This window comes from Carassius gibelio, chromosome B19, assembly GCF_023724105.1.
Source record: "Carassius gibelio isolate Cgi1373 ecotype wild population from Czech Republic chromosome B19, carGib1.2-hapl.c, whole genome shotgun sequence".
Classification (NCBI taxonomy): Eukaryota; Metazoa; Chordata; class Actinopteri; order Cypriniformes; family Cyprinidae; genus Carassius; species Carassius gibelio.
Genome location: NC_068414.1, coordinates 34919959 through 34940415, shown reverse-complemented (window position 1 = coordinate 34940415; position 20457 = coordinate 34919959). Strand labels below are relative to the sequence as shown.

At 35.8% G+C, this 20457-nt stretch overlaps 1 protein-coding gene across 2 annotated transcripts in view; it reads right to left on the bottom strand.

The window, feature by feature from the left end:
• Positions 1–348: 348 nt before the first annotated feature.
• Positions 349–20457, bottom strand: part of rapgef5a (Rap guanine nucleotide exchange factor (GEF) 5a) — a 40754-nt gene continuing 20645 nt past the window's right edge. The window contains exons 1-18 of one of the 2 annotated variants that reach the window (XM_052585200.1): positions 16263–16320; positions 15238–15368; positions 13979–14079; positions 12125–12203; positions 11854–11998; positions 9489–9580; positions 7002–7032; positions 6823–6901; positions 6227–6376; positions 6052–6149; positions 5837–5959; positions 5044–5222; positions 3974–4064; positions 3837–3887; positions 3672–3759; positions 2813–2877; positions 2639–2693; positions 349–2437 (exon numbers count right to left, since the gene is read on the bottom strand). In XM_052585200.1, the coding sequence (XP_052441160.1) occupies positions 2319–2437; positions 2639–2693; positions 2813–2877; positions 3672–3759; positions 3837–3887; positions 3974–4064; positions 5044–5222; positions 5837–5959; positions 6052–6149; positions 6227–6376; positions 6823–6901; positions 7002–7032; positions 9489–9580; positions 11854–11998; positions 12125–12201 (1443 nt within the window). In that variant the 5' untranslated portion in view covers positions 12202–12203; positions 13979–14079; positions 15238–15368; positions 16263–16320 and the 3' untranslated portion in view covers positions 349–2318. Of the gene's footprint in view, positions 2438–2638; positions 2694–2812; positions 2878–3671; positions 3760–3836; positions 3888–3973; positions 4065–5043; positions 5223–5836; positions 5960–6051; positions 6150–6226; positions 6377–6822; positions 6902–7001; positions 7033–9488; positions 9581–11853; positions 11999–12124; positions 12204–13978; positions 14080–15237; positions 15369–16262; positions 16321–20457 lie in introns of those variants that run through there. The other variant, XM_052585199.1, reaches the window with a different exon arrangement.

Sequence of the window (20457 nt, the reverse complement as noted above, 5' to 3'; positions counted from 1 at the left end):
TAGTACTGAGTAAAATTTTATAAAATAGAATTAAATAATAAAATAAACAGTAAATTAAAAAGAAATTGTGTCTGGGTGGACATTTTTTCTTTACTTGTTTATTTCTTACTCCTTGGGGTAAAATATGTGTCCCTAACATTTGTTGTACTGCATTTAATTTTATAAAATATAATAACAATAAAAGAGGGAAATTAAAAAAGAAAGAAAGAAAGAAAGAAAGAAAATAAAAACAATTATATCAGGTACAGGATGTTTTTCATTATTTGGAAACCCAGACATTTTGTTGTACAGTACCTAATTTCATAAAATATAATTAAAAAAACCTAAATAATAATAAAAAATCAAATGTGTTGGGACATTTATTTATTTACTTATTACTCTTTGGGGTGAAATGTGTGACTAAACATTTTTTGTGAGATTCACCGAAGCATCAGAAAGCTGAACTTTTATCTGTGAACAGCAGCATATCACAAAATAACACGAGTGCCATATATATTCATAAATAAGAAAAGCAGTGTGTGTTCAGTCGCAGCACATTCAGGCGAATGTGTGTGTGTGTGTGTGTGTGTGTGGCAGTGAAGAAACTGATGAAGTTCAGATATGGTCTAAAACTCAGGCTTTCCCGAGCTGATCGATTACAAACCCACAATCCCCATTTAATCAGGAACAGCTCAGATCCATGGGTTCATATCTGCAGCTAAAGGCTTGTAGAAAACACTGGACAAGATTCAAATCTCCTCGTATTGCATCGCTCTCCCATAATCGTGCTTGGCACAGAAACCACATTTCTTTACAGGTATCTACATTCTTACACGATCATGTACAAACAGAGATGTAAGTGCAAATACAGTATGCATGCATGAGCTTCAGCACTGCGAGCGAGTGAAGGGCAAAAACTCCACGAAACGAACATCTTCAAGAGCCTCGGCTCGGAGGAAATAATACTGTCGGCTCACAGGAACGTCACTGCATGTCCAATATCAAACATCGAAGAAAATCACAAGAACACGATTCAGTGTGAAGCCAGCGCTTGGCTCTATATGACATCATCGTCATGACCTTTGACACCGGTGTGTTTGTTCCTTCACTCTCCGTTCATAAGGTAGGGCCGGGCGATATATACTCTGGTTAGAAAACATCATACATTTATAAAATGAAGCAACACTGTGATGTTATTTCACCTCTATGTTTGTGATTTGAACTAACGTGTGAGTTTGATTCATTTCCATCGGTTCAAACTTTCAGTTTCAGTGAATTGATTCAAATGATTCAGTGATTCGTTTGCAGATTATATTTGTTTTATGTATTTACAAAATATAATTTATACATAAATGGATGGTTTTTATGGCCATTAAGTTTATTTGAACTTCAGTAGCAGTGAAAAGCAAATAAATCTGATTTATTTCCATGAATCATTTCTTGGATGAATCGATTCAGATGATTCAGTGATTTGTTTGTTTGCGTGTGTTATATTTCCACTTGTGTTTACAAAATATTGTATATTTAAAGACTGAAGCAATGTTGTGATGATTTTATTTTGGCCACTATGTTTTTGATTTGAACTTTGGTTGTTCAAACCATCTGTTTCAATGAATCGATTCAAATGATTCAATGACTCGTTCGCGTGTTATACTTGATTTTGTGTTTACAAAATATCATAGTATTCATAGACTGAAACAACAGTGTGATTATATAATTTAGCAATCACGTTTCTGACTTGAACTTCAGACCTAAAAAAAAGCAAGTCTTTTTCGATTTCATGAATCAGTTCAAATGATTCAATTATTTTTTGTGTTAATAAAGCTGTTTATATCAGTTCTTGTGTTCACATGATTTTTACTGTATTTTTAATCTTGAATTATAAATTTTAAAACAAATTGGTTGAAATTGACTAAAATAAATCAGCCTTTAACTCCAAATATATAAATATTAATATACACTAAACATGGCCGAAAGGCTGAAAAATTACATAATAAAATTGAATAGCTTTTTTAAAAATTTTATATTATTTGTAATATATTATTTTATGATCATATCGCCCAGCCCTAACAATCTGAAGTATTAAATTATATATTTATATATAAATATGGTCCAGAGTTGCTGGTAGAAGTTAAATAACATTGACAACTGCATTTCAACAAAACAATGCTGAAAAGTTCACACTTTCTCCCCCGGACAGGAAAAAGCGTTCATGGACCACCAGTGATTTTTTACATTGAGAACGGTGTTTAGTGGTGGTGTCTGTACTGATTCGCTGGGCTCTGAGAGAGTCACTGATTCAGTCTGAATCTGTCCAGCAGGCGGCGCTCTTCTGTGTCTCAGACTCGCGGCTCCAGTCTGTGCGACAGCTCGAACAGCGTCTGCTGATTGTCGATGATGTGCAGGTAATGGATGCTGGAGCGCACCTCAGGACTGTCTGACGGAGAGAGCTCGTTCCCTGAGAAGACACACATCCACGCAGCTCATAGATTCATTCACACAGAGCCTGACCTCATCCAGACTCATGCTAACAGCTGATCATCATCTGAATCTTTCATAGCTAATCATTTATAAAGAGACCTGAAGATCAAATCTGAGGTTTTTTATATGTACTTTTTAAATTAAATTATTTTTATTTTATAATCGGTGTGTTTCTGACCTGTCTGATCCGTCTGGCAGTGACGAATGAGTCGGACCGTATCAGCGATCATGTGCTGAGAACAGAGACAAGCGTCAGTGACACTGATGATCTGACGAGCGATGAGTGACAGCTGTCAATCACTGATGATCTGACGAGTGACAGCTGTCAATCACTGACACACCAAACACTCACCAGCTTCTCAAAGTTGACCAGATTATCGTGAAATGTTTTGTTCCCCTCGTGGATGAAGGTGATATCTGAAAACCAACACAGATCACAACATCACAACACTGTCTCATCATTTCCATTAGGTCAGGTGACAGGAAGTGGACTTCCACCTTTCTTTTTTACCTTAATTTAACAATAAAACATAAAAAAATATAATAATAATATATTTAAATGATTTAATTAAATAAAAATATTACTTTATTTAAATAATAATATATTAACTAAATAAAACAAAAATAATTTTGTAAATATTATTTTAATAAACAGAATATTCAACATCTGTCCTGAAAAGCAGTATTGTTAGATTTTAATAAAATTAAACTACAACAATATATATATATATATATATATATATATATATATATATATTTTTTAAATGAATTAAATAAATCAATTAAATAAAAATAACCCATATCTGCCATCAAAAAGCATTGTCATTATATTTTAACAATACAAGATACACAAAAAAATTAAATACTATATATATATATATATTTTTTTTTTTTTTTTTAATATATAATTTTATATTAATTATTTATAATTACAACCAATGTGCAGACTTTTTTCAACTATTTTGTATTTTTAATTTATCAATATCATGATATTGAACATAATCCTTCTGTCATAAAATCAGTATTGTTATATTTTAATAATGAAATATAAACTAAAATGATGAATAAATATAATATTTTTAATATATACATATTTTTAATAAACAATAACTATCAGTATCGGTCATAAAAGCAGTATTATTATACTCTAATAATAAAATAGAAACATATTAAAATAATAAAAGATCAAATATTCATGAAGGGGGTGTAACCTTTGAGCAGCAGAGGCATGAAGGGGATCTTGGGCGGCTTCATCTTCTTGAAAGCGTCTCTGTAAGCTTTGTGATTCATGGACGGATCCTGAGGAAGAAATCAGATCAGTCTCGTTCTGTTTCTGATGAGATATGAGCGCTGGTTTACAGACTGGTTTGACTCACAGTCAGCAGCTCCAGCTCAGAGAACAGCTTCTTGAACTTTCCAGGAACTTTCTGCAGAGAGGAGACAGAGACTGAGTATCTTCTGCTGAACTGACTGCATCAGAGCTGATAAACATCTGATTACAGAGCGCCTTTACCTCCCAGGTCTGGTTCAGACGGCTGACCGCCGCCGTGTTTAACCCCATGATGATCGCAAACGAGGAGTTGAGGTTCCTCTGCGCTTTACAGCTGAAACACACACACACACACACACACAGAGTCAGTCATCATGAGCAGACACTAAACACACACACAGTTAAATCTGTGCTAAATACTCAAACACCTCCTCATTCAGTCAGTCTCCAAAGAGCAGCTTTTCTCCAGAGAGAAACTATTCGTACAATCAGAACAATTAGACCGTGTCCAGAATTCATTCACAACCATCCAGAGTGCAAAAATACTTCACAATAATAATAATAATAATATAAAATATTATATTACAATTATTTAATTAATAATATGTTAATATATTATATTATATTATTATATATAAAAAAGCAGTTTCATTATATATAATAAAATCTAAAATAATAAAATAAAATGTTTTAATATTTCAATATTGTTTTATTAAACATATGTGAATAACGAATATGTAAAAAAATAGTATTGTGTTTTAATAATAAACTAAAATGATCAAATATTTTGATATATCAATATTAGTGTACTAAACAAAAATAATACACGTCTGTCATAAAATGCATTATTAAAATAAAATAATAGAAAATTATATTTTAATATATTCCAGTTAATATATAAAGTATTCCAGTCTGTTTTTAACACTTTATTGTATGAGAGCTAAGAATAAGTCATATCTGTTAGAAAAAGCATATTATATTGTAACAATAAAATAATAATAAAATGAATACATTTAATAAAACAATAAAAATAAAACATGTAATATTTTAATAAATATATTTGTATTATAAAACATGAATGATCAGTACCTGTCATAAAAGCAGTGTTATGTTTTAATTATAAACTACAATCTAAAATAATAAAATATAATGTATTATTTTATTAACAAAAACTATCAATATGCCTCATGTATTAGATTATAATTTAATTAAAAAATGAACCAGTATATTAATAAAAATATTTTCATATGTTATTAAACACAGGAGTAATGAGTGTGTGTGGTGAAAGCAGTGTTGTGGTGAATCAGACTCACTGTGCAGCGATCTTGATGAACTTCTTGAGGAGCTGCACTCGTTTACTGAGTGATGGACAGAGCAGCACCTCAGACATCACCCACTGCTGGACCTCATTACAGCGCTGCAGCAGCTGCTCCAGCGCCACCGTGTGGACACTGCTCGCCTGACCGCTGAACGTGTAGAAGATCAGCTCTTGCTGCAGCACACACACACACACACACACACACACATAGGTCAGTGGGATGTCTTTAAAGAAATTAACACTTTTACTCGGCAAGGCTTCATTAAAGTGATCAAAAGAGACAGTTAAGATGTTTATAATGTTACAAAGATTCTATTTAAAAAAAAAAATCTTTTGAACATTCCATTCATCTGTGAATCCTGAAAAATACAATGTATCACAACAGTTTCTACACAAATATTGTGCAGCACAACTGTTTTCGACACTGATAATAATCAGAAATGTTTCATTTTAATTGATGTTCACATAGAAAACAGCATTTCTAAACTTTAATAATATTTACTGTTTTTTTATTATTAGGTATATTAATGCAGCTCTAATGAGGGGAAGAAACGTCTTTTAAGAGATTATGTTTTTTTTTTTTTACAGACCCTTCAAAATTTTAACCACTAGTATATATCCTTAAACATTTTAAAAACATTCCATTTTGGTTTTGGTTGTTTTATTTTTTTTAACAATTATTATAAGAGAGAAAAATATAAGCTTAAAAATCTAATGTTTTAAAAGATCTTAAATGTTGAATTATTCTCCTTTAAAAATGTAAAACATCTGTATCTGAGAAGCTTCACCTCGTGGATGGAGTTGAAGAGATTCCAGTCGAAGTTGGTCAGAGCCACAGCGACGTCCCACGTGTTGATCCCCAGCAGTCTGACGGGCTTCTGTCCCAGATCTGGACACTCGGTGAGCGGCGGCTGACACACACACACACACACACACACAGAGTTATGATCATCAGGTGCAGGCACTGATCCGAACACACTTGTGTTACAGTAGTGTGTCTCACCAGGATCTCGCTGAGGTCTCTGCGGCAGGCGATCAGTCTGCTGGGGGCCGTCAGAGACTCGGAGTAAATACTGTCATGAGGCTGAAGAACACGCTTCTCTGAGAGACAGAGCAGGGGGTCAGTGTGTGTGTGTGTGTGTCTCTGTGTGAGTGTGTGTGTGTGTGTGTGTATGAACCTCCGCTGTAGGTCTGTGCCAGCAGCATCATGTCGTCCTCGCATCGCTCCATCCGCTGAGAGACGATGTGCAGCAGCTCCTGAGCCACGACTGTAGGCTTCACCCGCACGCTCAGATACGAATCACAGCTCACATACACACGGCACATCACTGACACAACCAACCACACACAGAGAGAGAGAGAGAGAGATACACAGAGAGATACACAAACACACACACACACACAGGGAGAGGCACGCACACACACACACACACACACACACACATTTACATTACACATTACAATTTATTTTAGGGAGAGACCTGACCTACAGATTTCCACATGATGTTTACACACCCAAAATTTGTCCTGATATATTCAAACGTATAATTTAAATAAAATATGTATTAATCAAACTAATTTTTATTTGTAGTAATTCTCTATTTAGATCTACAGTTTGGTTTTCAGCAGTGCTTCTGTCAGCTCCAGCACAGCTTTGATTTCTAATTTTCTTGTATATATTTCAACAGACCACTGTCTGAGACATTAACATGTAGTGTACGTCACACAGAGAATACCCCAGAAGAACCCAGACATGAGAAGACAGCAGTATTACCGTCTTTGCTCTCGACGGGAGACGCTCGGAGAGGAACACAGTTCTCCTTCAGACTCAGCTGCTGGTACAGCGCTTTACTCTGGAAGAACAAACAACTGTTCAGTATTTTAACAATTTCATGATATCAGTAAATGTTCAGTTTTGGGTAAACTCTTCCTGGTTTCCACAGTTTCTCTCACCTTTTGGTGTGGAGAATAGTCGTCCATCGTACTGTAGGGAAGAAAGAGAGAGAAAGCCGTTAGAGACACTGATGAAACGCTCTCGATGTGAGTCTGACAGATGCAGCGAGAGACGGCTGATTTAACATCTGTCCGGACAGACACAGACTGACTCTACATCCATCCATCAGAAGAGCGCAGCTCGAAATAACACGAGCGGATAGACAGCGATGAGTCTGACTTTAGCAGGATAAATGAGTGCTTAAACACAAAACCTTTCTGAGGAGGATCAAATGCCACCGTCTTTCTTTCCCCGTGACAAATGCCAGTGATTTGGCTCAGTAGAGACTCATTTCTCAGTCTTTAAATGATCATCTCAGATGTTTCTCCCAAAGTTCATGAGAAGAAATGAAAGCAGATGGCTGTTGTTATACAGTAAGAGCTGTAGAGCTATACAACTCAGGATGGTTCTGGGAGAAAGTCATGAGAAATGATTGAGATTTCTGACTTTTGGTGGCAGGTTTTGGTATTGTGACAAATCTGAGCACACTTTGAGACATAGTTGAGATGTTTCTGAAACACTGGAGAAGACAAATGAGATTACTGAGGTCTTTTTCTCAGATACAAAGGCAGAAGACTCAAGAAAAAGTCTCCATTTGTGTCCAGGAGAAACAATTGAGACATAACTTGAGGAGAAATGTTGGAGGTCATATTGATATTTCTGTGTTCTGGTTGCAGATTGTGGTCAAACTGAGCACAGTTTGAGACAATAAAAAATATCAAATGACCTTGATGAAGAATGTTAGAGCTTATTCTGAGGTTTCTGCGTTTTATCGGCAAATCTAAGCAAAATTTGAGACGTTGAGATCTCTTTTGAAACTTTACATGAGACACATGTGACACTACTGGTGTCTTTTTCTCAGGAGAAATGCTCTTGACGCAATCCTCAATTTAATCTCACTGCAATCCAGATAAAAATGTGAGACTTGATGAGAAACATTTGAGTTATCTCTGTCTATTTTATTCCAATCTGAGCACAATTCAAGCCATTATTAAACCCATTAAGATCCTCCAGAGGAGACACAAGTGAGATTACTGGAGACTGGAGTCATGTGTCATTGTTTTCTAGGAGAAACAGCTGATGGACGGCCGTTCTTGACTTCAGCAGATATCACACACACTAATTACAGCTCATAATTACACCTCGGAGTGTGTCAGCTCATTTAGACGGATACCGAGCGTCTGTCTGCCAAACCCTGAGGATGAGAGCTCAGGAGAGAGACGTGAACGCTCATCTTGCTCTGTTATACTCCTCAAATAGAGAAAACCTGCTTAAAGGGGTCTTCGGATGCAAACTTCACTTTTACGTGTTGTTTGAACATAAATGTGTGTTGGCAGTGTACACATCTACCCTACAATGATAAAATCCACCTAGTGTTTTTTTATCCCTATAAATGATAACCTCTTTCTCAGATCGAGTCGTTCTCAGATTCCTTTCTGTGTGATGTCATACAGACAGGCCCCTCCCACAATTGTTGCGTTTAACCTTAGCTCCGCCCTGAGTGACTGTCATCAGTCCACTATTGTTTTGCCGCAGGAGCAGATGTAGACGAGAAAGACTCCTCAGTGATTGAGGTGTTGTTGTTGTTGGATCTAATAATGAACATTGCATCTGAGCCGCTGAAGACGCAGTGGATTACGTTTGTTTCTGAAGGGAATGCACCTGATCTATGTACACGAAAATAGTTTGTGATCCAGCTTCACCTCCAGAAGAAGTGATCTTAAGGTTTTTAAATGAAACTTTGCTAATCACCTTTCCTAATAACATGCTAGTTAGCAAGTTCTGTGGCTAAATGAGAACGGCTTGTCACCCCACAGAAGAGGGGGCGGGGTCAGCAGGGCTCATTAGCATTTAAAGGGACATGCTCCGAAATGGGTTGCTGTGAACAGAGATGTTTTGGACAGGATAAAAAGAGTGGTGTTTTATGCTTGCATTGAGAAAGTTAAACCAAAATATATAATTATAGACTGTTTATTAAGACCCTAAAGAATCATATCATGAACAGTTAGGTGTGCTCTGATTGGCCAACTATTCAGTGTGTTGTGATTGGCCGAATGCCTCAAGCATGTAAAGGAAAGGTTACGCCCCTTGACACTTTGAAAACACACATCGTCTCCTAGACATGGTGTCAGCAACAATACTACAGCAAGAATAATAGTTATGCCTTCTTTCTTTGCTTGAACATTTGGGCGTTATTATGCAAATCTTCTCACACAGTGATGTAGACATGTGGGGGCGTGTTTAAATGAGCCATTTTAGGAGGGCGTGGATGAGTCTTAACTTAGATAAAGAATATCTCTTTGGGTTTGAGACTTTAGTCTTTGTAACTTAAGGGTTTTTATCTATGTTCTCATGAACATGTTGTAACACTCCAAAGAGAAAGGAAGACATGAAATCGCATCATATGACCCCTTGAAATTAAAAATGTAAACGTGTTTGCGACTCACTGTCTCCGTCGCAGTAGTTTCTGGAACTCCTTCAGGTCTTTCTCCAGCGAGGGGAACTCGTACACGTCTTCCAGCACGTATCGATACAGCGTCTGCACAGAAGAAGAGGCATTTATAGTGGTGGCTTATTGATCTGTAGATATTTGGCATTTCACGATTACTGGAATCAGTAGCTTTTCCCATTTAGATGAATATGGCACAAGCCAGACTGTGGCAGCAGAACTGTCCAAATCATGTTCTTCTATATAATTTTATTAAGTAATAAAATAAATAAAATAAGGATTTGAATATATCTCTATATTTCGGCACTGCACACGTAAAAAATATACCAGAAATTATCATATCATCAAATAAAAATCCAGATCTATAATTTGAAAAATCTAAAAAATAGTAATTTTAGTACTTAATCTTATTTTAGTTGTAAGGCAACATTTCATATTTTTAAGTTTACAACTAGTTTTTCATTAAATTAAATTAAATTAAATTAAATTAAATTAAATTAAATTAAATTTTGAAACATTTATTTCAATCAACAATCATCTTTTAGTTTTATTATCCTTAACAATAAAAACACTGTGAGTCTGATCAATCCTTCACTGAATCTACAAGCTTCATGAACTCTACTGACTCATGATTGTTCATGTAGTGTGTAGTTAAAAATAAAATGTTTTGGTGTTTAACATTTTATTTTACTTGACCAATTTTTTTATCTGTCTCTATAAAGGCAGAATTCTGAACGAAAACACAGCTGGATGCCGACTGAATGTGTGTGTGAGAGACTGTGTGAGTTTTGACCTTGCATGCACACTGGGTAGTCAAGAGGCAATTTATTACCCAGCATGCACTGGAGATGTACCTTATAATAGTGTACATTCCCTCAGTGCATGGAGGACACTGTCAGAACACTAACAAAGTGAGGGAACAGTGTTGTAAAACAGCGACCACACACACACACACACACACACACAATCACTGTTCTCAGGGGCACTGTAGCGCTTGATGGAATCTGAATGAACCCATTAACACCCCCCCCCCCCCCGGCCCCATCCTGCTTGTTACCAGGCAACCATCACCTTGGAAACGCTGCGTTTAATGATACAGGCGACCGTGAAACAGCCTCGTCACTGTGATGACACGACCGTTGCCATGGAAACACTGCACAAGTGTGTGTGTGTGTGTGTGTGTGTGTGGGTGGGTGGGACAAAGGCAGGTAGGAACAAGATGTGCATTTGTGTGATCTTGTGAAGATGACAGACTGAAATCTGTGAAACACATGTATATTCACATCATAAACACCTACACACAGCTACACAAACACACTTTTAATGAGGCTTCGGCTGAAACTGTTTCTAGGGTTGATCTGTATGTGGCCTTCAGCAGCGAGCAGAAGAAAGAAAACTAGAGAAACCATTAAAACCAGCTCAAGTCGTGACATGAGACGGAGACGAGCCCTGAGGAGAAGCAGGAGTTTAACACAGTCTCAGCCAATCAGAACACTTCTGATGTTAACATGCAGCTGGGGAAGAGGGTTCTGGACCAATGAGATTTCACTGTGGGCGGGGCTACACAACTGTGCTAGATTGTAACTACTTTAAAATCTCTCTCTCTCTCGCTCTCGCTCTCTCTTTATATATATATTATTTAATTTTGAGTAAATATTGTGTAAAATACTGTGAGCATTCAATAATTGTAGTTAAAAAAATATTTAAATAGTATATAGATATAATATATTATTTTTATATTTTGAATACATTTTATGTAAAATAGTTACAAAAAAATAATATAAAAATAATAATAGTCTTTAATAAAAAAACATAGAAATATAACAATAATATATAAATTCCAGTGAAAGTCCTGAAACAATTATTTTTTAAATAATAAAATCATATACATATATTAAATATGATTTTTACCCAAAATATTGGGTCACGCTTTATTTTAAGGTCACTATTAACAAACCATTAACTATGATTTAATAAACCCCAAATTTCTGCTTGGTCAAGCAGAATATGTGTTTTATAAGTACTAATGTTTGACAATATATTATTATTAATAGACATGCTAAAAAGCAACTAGTTATTACTGAGAAACAGGTCCCTAAAGTGTTACCAAATATTCAATAAATGTAAAAATATATTTTTTTAAATAAATATTTTGTTATATGTGATCATTTTACATAGATATGCTTATATGAAACAACTGTACTGTGATTGCACATGTTACTTTCTAGAAATCATAACCCACTTTTGAAAGCACACACGAGATGATGGCTATTAAAAACAACCCAGCAGCAGCAGCAGCAGCAGACAGAGAGACATTAGAATAGCTGTGTGTTATACATCAGATCTAATGTAAGCGTTCTGACCTTCATGAAGGGCTTGACGTTCTCCTCCTCTCGCAGGAAGTCCTTGTACAGCGTGCTCCACTGAGACACCAGGTGCAGTACCTTCCTCTTCCTGTAGAGAGCCTCCTTCCCCTCCTCCTTCCCCCGACAGCGCTTCGTGCAGTAGGTGAGATCCAGTTAAAGACCAACAACACACACACGCGCACACACACACACACACATACACACACACACACACGCACACACACACACACACGCACACACAAGAGGTTTGGAGCGATCTGAAGGATATTGTCCCAGCAGTGCCTGGCAGAGCTCACTGGTGGACATGAACACCAGATACGTCAACAGGAAGTCATCCAGGAGCATTTCTGCAAGAAAACATCACACACAATTCATCAGACGTTCACTCTCCTGCCAGACATGTTTAATGAGAGCTGTAATGAACGCCGGGTTCATGTTTGATCAAGCGAGCATCACTATTACTGATTTAAACAGGAACAGGAACTCAACTTTGGCACATAACTGTGTTTATTGTTCAGGAAGAGAGTCCAGATTCTAACTAACAACAAAGACCAAAACATCTGAATATGCAAATCAGCTCCTAAATATCATTAGTAAAACTAACTTTGCAGATAATCTCACTCCAAACTAGAAATGTAAAATATTTAATAATTTATTATAAATGCTATAGCTATACATATAAAAAGAAAGTACTAGTATTTTGACAAAGATTGTAAAATATTATAACTAATTTATTTTTTAATATAAATATATAAGTTATAACATATTTAATATACACAGTTGCATTTTAAATATATAGATTACTTTATATTTATATATATATATATATATATATATATATATATATATATATATATATATAAATAACTGTTACTTACAGTGCTAAATATATTTTTAAATATAAAAATTTTGTAGAAATGTAATAAATCTAAATAACAAATACTTTTTTAACTAAAGTAATTACTAACAAATTTGACAGTAGCAATAAAAAGTGTAAAAAATGATATGAATACACAAATATTTAAGAGTTTTATATATTGAGAAAATATACAAAATCCTAAAAAATATATGCAATCAATTTTTTGAGTGGTTTGCAAAACATTTAAAAATGCGTTTCATTTACTGTAGATGATGTGTTTTGTAGCTAACACCACTAAAGGTTCATCAGGAGTTTTTTGGGGGGTATCTACAGTCAGTCTGCAGCACCCACCGAAGCAGAAGCCAGTCTCTCTTAAAGTCCTAATGATTTAATCTACACCTCTTTCTTCTAAAAATACCTTGGGCTTCTGTGAACGGCCGGGGTTCCTCCTGAACCAGCATCACGAGACGATTTCTCACACACAATAGAGAGTCTTCTGAACACTTATCAGTGAACACCAACGCACGTCTGAACACTAACACTGACTATAGTTATATTCAGACATTTTCATCAGTCCTGCACTGCTCATGCATTCAGCGCTTAAACACACGAGAGTAATATCAGTAGTGTCTAATGAGAAACAGTGATGGCCTTTAACACAACACAGAAGTCTTTCTCTCCTTTTGTTGGTGTGAGGCACATTTTAATGCTTAACACAGCTGCCAACACACCGGTAATTACCCAGGATGCACTGCACTGCAGGGCTAATTTATGGCCTGTGGGTGTGTTATACAAAACACAAGGATCATTGAGTTACACCCATACATTAAACACACACATGCACACAGAACAAGTCATTATCTGCTTGCTTTTCTCTGTTTCTGTGTGTCTTCCTCCTCACCTCGCATCATCTCACCGAGTTTGTTCCTTATTCAATGCAAGCACTAAAACCTCGGGTAAATGCAAACTAAATGCATAGTAAGAGACTATATATTGCATTGAATGTTGAATTAGATATTGCATTGCATTGACTAAATCTCCTCATATGAGCTTCAGGAATCAAACACACATTGTGCAAACACACTCATGAATAATTATGCTTTAATAAAAAAAACAAAAAAAAAAACAAGCTGTAACCAATAGATCTTGCATGCACAACTTCAAAAACATCCTCAGAAGTCATCTTGTCAAGACACCTGGAGGCACAAACTCCACACAACAGAAACGCTGTCGGCGTTAAAACTGTTCTGACACGACACTCACCCGTCTCTTTGCTCTCCGTCGCCCCCTGCAGCTCGTCCAGACGCAGGTCGCTCAGCAGGTGCTCCAGGATCTTCTGGGGCGTCCCGGACACCACCACATACCTGCAGGACACAGCAGAAGAGGAAGAGTCGGATAACAGGTAATCGTCCTCAGAGGAGGAACACGTCCAGGAGGAGCCGCTGTTAAGAACATAACCATCATCCTCATCCTCATCCTCGTCAATGTAACGAAAATGAGGAATGTCAAATGTGGGCATTTCATCCTCATCCTCCGGACTAATGCAGTACTCCCAGTCTTCCTCATCATAGTCATCCTCCTCTGCCTGCACAAGTGTGACAGGTGTGTGTCTGAGGAAGGTGTGCGTCATGCCCAGCGCAGGGGTCCGATCACGGGGGGCTGGATAAACTCACAGCAACCTGACAAACACGGCTGATGCAGCAGAACACACCAACACCAAATAAGAATCATGTTTACATGCACACACAAGTTTCAGCGGTTCCCGCTCAAGCTGTAATGAGGAAGACAACGTCAGGAATGTGTTCGAGAGAAAGAGAGAGAGAGAGAGGAGCTGAGCTGGACTCCACCCACAACCCTAACATTCAGAAAGAAATCGACAACAATCTGAAGTATAATTATGATAAACATATCTGACCTCCATACCTAAATAGAACCACCAAATTGGCAAAGTACTTATCAATCAAACAACTGAAAGAAAGAAAAAGTAGGAACTGATTTGCAAAAACAGATAACCTAATAACCTTTTTTACCTAATAAAAATATCTGACTGCAGTTTGATTGATATTAACTGGAATGCACAAATGAAAAAACATGCTTTTTGAAAAATCATTTAAAACGGAGTTATCTGCTTTTGCACATGAACTCTTCAAATCCTTTCAAAATATCGACTCAGTGACCACAACTTAAATAAAACATCCTTTGACTGCACTAATCCATTTGCTTTATTTTGACATTCTTCATTGTATAATAACTGTAATTATAATAATTAATATTAATATTATGTTGTCATTTTTTATTGCATTGGATTTATTTATTTATTTTCTCTCATTTAAAACTCATTTATTGCTTTTGTGGTGTAAAGTATTCTGTATTTTACACATGTGAAATGCTTCAGCAATACTGAAACATTAATGTAATGCCAATAAAGCCACTTGAGAGAAAGAGAGATTGATTGGAGGAGGGGCGGAGCTTAAGGACATGTAAACACAGAGGAGGGGCTATATAAAGGGGCGTGGCCTCACCTCTTATCACTGTCCTCGTCTTTGACTCCAGCCGTTTGAGGAGACGCTGGATCTGATGGGACTCTCTGGAGAACCAGCACGTCTTGACCCCGCTCTTTCAGACAGACTCGTACGACGCCCTCGCCCTGCGCCTGAGAGAACGACACACACCCGAATCACTCACCCATCACAGCAAACACAACGCCTTCAATCTCACTGAAACACACACTGAACAATTCATTCAAACCAGTGAACTGTGAACTGAATCAACTGAATCAACTCAAACGAACGAGTCATTGATCAATAATGAATAATACTCATGAATATAGCAAGAAAAACTAGGTCAAATATTAAGAATGTGAATACTAATAGTTACTTAAAATTCAACATTCAACATAATTACACACAAGATATATCTTACTTATTTCAGTTCATAAAAAGAAAAAAAAACACATTATGTCACCTTTCATACAGGCTACTGAACTGAATCAAATGATTCAATATTCAACTCAATAGAATGAAACATTCATGAATAATTCATAAATGAATGGTCCATTAATTCTGAACGATTTTAAAACAGTCTAGAAAAAAGATTGGAGTATGGCAAACTTTTGATTCTTTCATTAAAAAGATTTTTTTTTCAGTTGCAAACTACACAAAAACTTCTTCTATTGGGAAAAAACAGGGTGCAATCAAACCCAATCAGGCTTGCATGCAATATATCACAGCGTGTTTTCCTGACAAGTTTCCACATGCATTTCTGTCACACTCAAACTCTCACTTTCAGTTTCAATCTAGCAGCACGTCATTAGAGAGAAACGAGAGTCATTACACTCAGAAACTCAATCCTGCACACAAAAATGCTGCAAAAATATATTTCCCCGAAATCAAACTTCACAAAACACACATCAATTCAGCCTGTTCCTCTTACAAATAACAAGTGAACTTCAAAACAGTTCGTGCTAAACGATCTTTGCGTTTATAATGAATGAAAGGCAACTCAGTCAGTGTTTGCTGATGCTCCGAGCAGTGTTTCAGACACACACCTGACGTGTTTGTGTGTGTCTCAGACGCGTTTGAAGAAGATAAAAGCCAGGAAAGGGATTAGGAATATCACACACACACACACACACACACACAGGTGAGGATCACGACTCTCATTCAGATGCACAGTGGTTTGCTGCACAAAAGAAAGACGCAGATCCGTGGCATCAGAAGGCTTTGTGTTTGAGATCCGGCTCACATCCCAGTTTTAATGTGACCTGCAGGTGCAGATACTTCAGATACTGTCAAACCTGCTCTGTGACATGATGGAGAATCACATAATCATTCTGCTATTGAATCAAGCGGCACGTTTTATCAGCGCACGTTATTTTAAGTAAATAAGAGACTAATGCAACTACGTTTTTACCTCAAACAATGATTTAATCATTTTCAGCTACTGTTTTCATAAATAAAATATTTTGTGTTTCTCGTTTCCTATTCCTAACAGGTTTTACCAGCTTCAGTAGTTTCGGCATCTTTGATGTAAACTAAACATTATTAGCCTTTCTAAACACAGAACAAGTCCTTCAAATACTGTACTGTATTCCAAGCATCAAGCATGTGATGCAATCCAAACCCAGTGAAACGTAAGAAATGAGCGGTGTGTGTGACTATCGACGCTCGGACCCCCACAGGCTTCCAAACCCTGGACAAAATGTTCTGGAACCACTTCACTAAAATATACAACATCCATCAGCAGCCCAAACTCTCTTCCATCGCTGAACGACCTTCAGTCGAGAGTCTGCTGCCTGCGGAGCAAAGGATGCTGGGACGCCGCAGGAGTCATCTCTCAATCACCAGAGCGCCAGGACGGGAAACAGATGGATTATCTGCGTCCAGACAGATGCAAACATGACCTCTGACCTCCTAACGAAGGACACGACCTCCTCGGAATTCACTGTTACTTCACCGCAATCAGAATTCCAAAAAAAAACTCCTGAAGATTCCAAAAATACTTCCAGTCTGACCACAAATTACTCAAACCGGAACAAACACGGAGTGTTTCCCAAACATTCCCAAGACACTCCGAAACAAGCACGGATATCAGATGGAGTATGCTGCTCCTCCCTGCAAATGTGTTTGGAAAAAAGCAACGCTAATAAGATTTTACTCCAGTTACGCAATTCCACAAAAAAAACGAACATTAGCGCACAACAGGCCAGAGGCTGCTGGGAAAAAATGTTGGCGATGCAAACGATAACAAACTGTTTCTCTCGAGCCTTTCCAAAATCAACTCGCATTTAAATGTCAATGTTGATGAGAAATGCTTTTTTCCGTTTCTAGGCTGGCAGCGGGAGAGCTTTACGTAACAGAAGCGGTACATTGTGAACGTTTGAACGAGTCCCGCAGGATCTGCAGGGACACACTCATAAAATACAAATAAAGCATGTCTGTGATGATGAAGCTGGACTACAGATGCACAGGAAAGTCAGTTATACTGTTTAGTGTCATATTTCACCACAGAAGGATGAGATTGACCAATCAGAGTGAAGTATTTCAGAGATAATGAGGGTTCAGCGCTCACCCAGAACCAGCAGCTAAAGCAGATTATATCATAACCTTCCCATCCTCCAGTTCCTGCAGGGAAACCCAGCTCTGCGTCTCCAGGACGTTACCTCTGCTTTCTTCTTCCTCTCTGTCAGACACGTACAGTACTTGATGCATTCGGCTGATGCTTCTACTGAAACCATTCAGGGTTTGATTTTTATCAGTTCATGCATTCACTGAGACTCAAACCCATGATCTCTACACTCTTCTTCAGATCTTTACCAAACATTATCCTTTTTGAATATCAGTCAAAAAAAAAAAAAAAAAAATAATAATAATAATAATAATAATAATATTGTAATAATAATTTAAAATATATATATATATATATATATATATATATATATATATATATATATATATATATAATGTAAAATTTATTTATAAATCCTTTTACAAACTAATAATTTAATAAAAAATTTAAATGAAATCTTAAGAAAATATAAAAATATAACAATATATTGAATAATGTAATACATTAATGTGTTTTTATCTGCTCATATTGTACATTATAATATATGATTTATTTGAGTGTTTAGTGTTTGATTCATTAAGAATATATATATATATATATATATATATATAAATATTTACATTTTATTCAGCAAGGATGCATTGTAATATAATGTATATATAATATAATGTTAAAATTTATACTATATAATATAATATTACAAGATATTGCAAATATAATGTTACAAAATATATTATTAAAATTATACTTCATTATAGATTTCTATTTCAAATAAATGCTTTTTGAAGGATTCTGAATGATTTCTGAAGATCATGTGACACTGAAGACTGTAGTAATGATGCTGAAAATACAGCGGTGCATCACAGAAATAAATTACATTTTAATATTTATTCACACAGAAAACAGTTATTTTAAACTGCAATAAAATTTAACATTTTCTATTGTATTTCTGATTAAATAAATGCAGGCTTGGTGAGCAGAAAACACTGTAAATTAGTTTTTAATTGCATCTTTAAATTCTTTTTTTTAATGTTTCAAATGCAAAGGACTTGTAGTTTTCTATGAAAGAGTGACTAGTTAAGCGGTTGCATTAGTTGCTCAGTTGATGTCAGCTGTGGAGGATCAGCGGGACACAGGTGTGTGTTTAAGTCTCCACCTGTGGCTTCTCACGCTGGGTGGAGATCCAGTCCAGAGACCACAAGAGCACACGAAAGTGTTCCCTTCCTGCGTGTCTGCACAGAGAGCGATAGTGTGTGTGTGTGTGTGTGTGTGTGTACTGCGCTTCCTTAATTACACCAGAGTTGCACAGAAAACTCCCATGGTCCTGTAAAAGCCAAAGGACACGGTCTTTACTCTAAACAATGCAGCAGAACCGAACAAACTCCACCTAAAGTCACCGCTCAAGCACTGCTCTCCGTTAGGAAATCCTGTTACATAACTGCAGGAATGAGTTGATCACAAAGATCGTTTTAGGAAAAAGACGTAAGAATGAACCTCATATTCAGGAATTGACCTTCTGTGAGCTAAACTGGAGTCTCTGTGTCTCCAGACATCCTCCTGGTTTACACAAGACCTGAAACCACACACGCTCATGAAGAGGGAAAAGAAACCATGCAACACTTGTGTCCAAACCAAACATGAGATGTATTACATCACTCCAATGACAGAGTCGGATCTGGAGAACCGTACCACTATCAGGAGACATGGAGGACACTGTTCTAATGCAAAGCAGTCGGTGTTCTCTCCTTCAATACAAAAGCTCAATGCTAGACTCAATTCATTTTCAATCAAAACTAATGGCTGCAGACAAGTGTTTGTTATGAAGACTAGAAGTGCCACTAACACTACATATAAATTGACGTCAGTATTCAAATTATGCAGAATTATATATATATATATATATATATATATATATATATATATATATATAATTCATAAATATTAATATAAATTAATAAATATATTTATTTCAATTAACAAACATTATATATATATATATAATGTACATATAACATATAACATTATATATGTATATATGTATATATATATATATATATATATAGCTGCTTTGTGGTTTGTCAGAGATATTAAAGTTACAAGCTTTGTTGTTTCAAGATATGTTCATCAGAGACTGATATCTTTATAAATAATACAACTGTACGCTCACAGATAAAATGACGTACTTACTTCACGTATAATGTGCAAAATTACTTTACTTAAGTTTTGAGAAACGTTTAGAATTTTATGTATTATATATACATATATATATATATATATTATATATTCAATTAATTCAATAGTGCAAATAATAATAATAATAATAATATTAATAATATAGCCACAGTATTATAATTCAAAATACATTGAAATTATTTATTTAGGAAAATATTGCATGAATACAATAATGCAAGTAATATTAATAATAATAATAACTATAGCACATTATTATTATCATTGCAAATAAATTGCAACAATTTGTTTTGCAGAACTAATCTGCAAGAATACACTGGTGTAAACAATAATACTAATAATATAACTAAATAAATATATATAAAAAATATAATAATAAGTTATAATAATATAACTAGTAATAGTATAACTGTGTAAAATATTAGTAAATTAATTCAAATAAATAATAGTAAATAAATAAACAGTACGAAAGCTCTCTCTGGTTC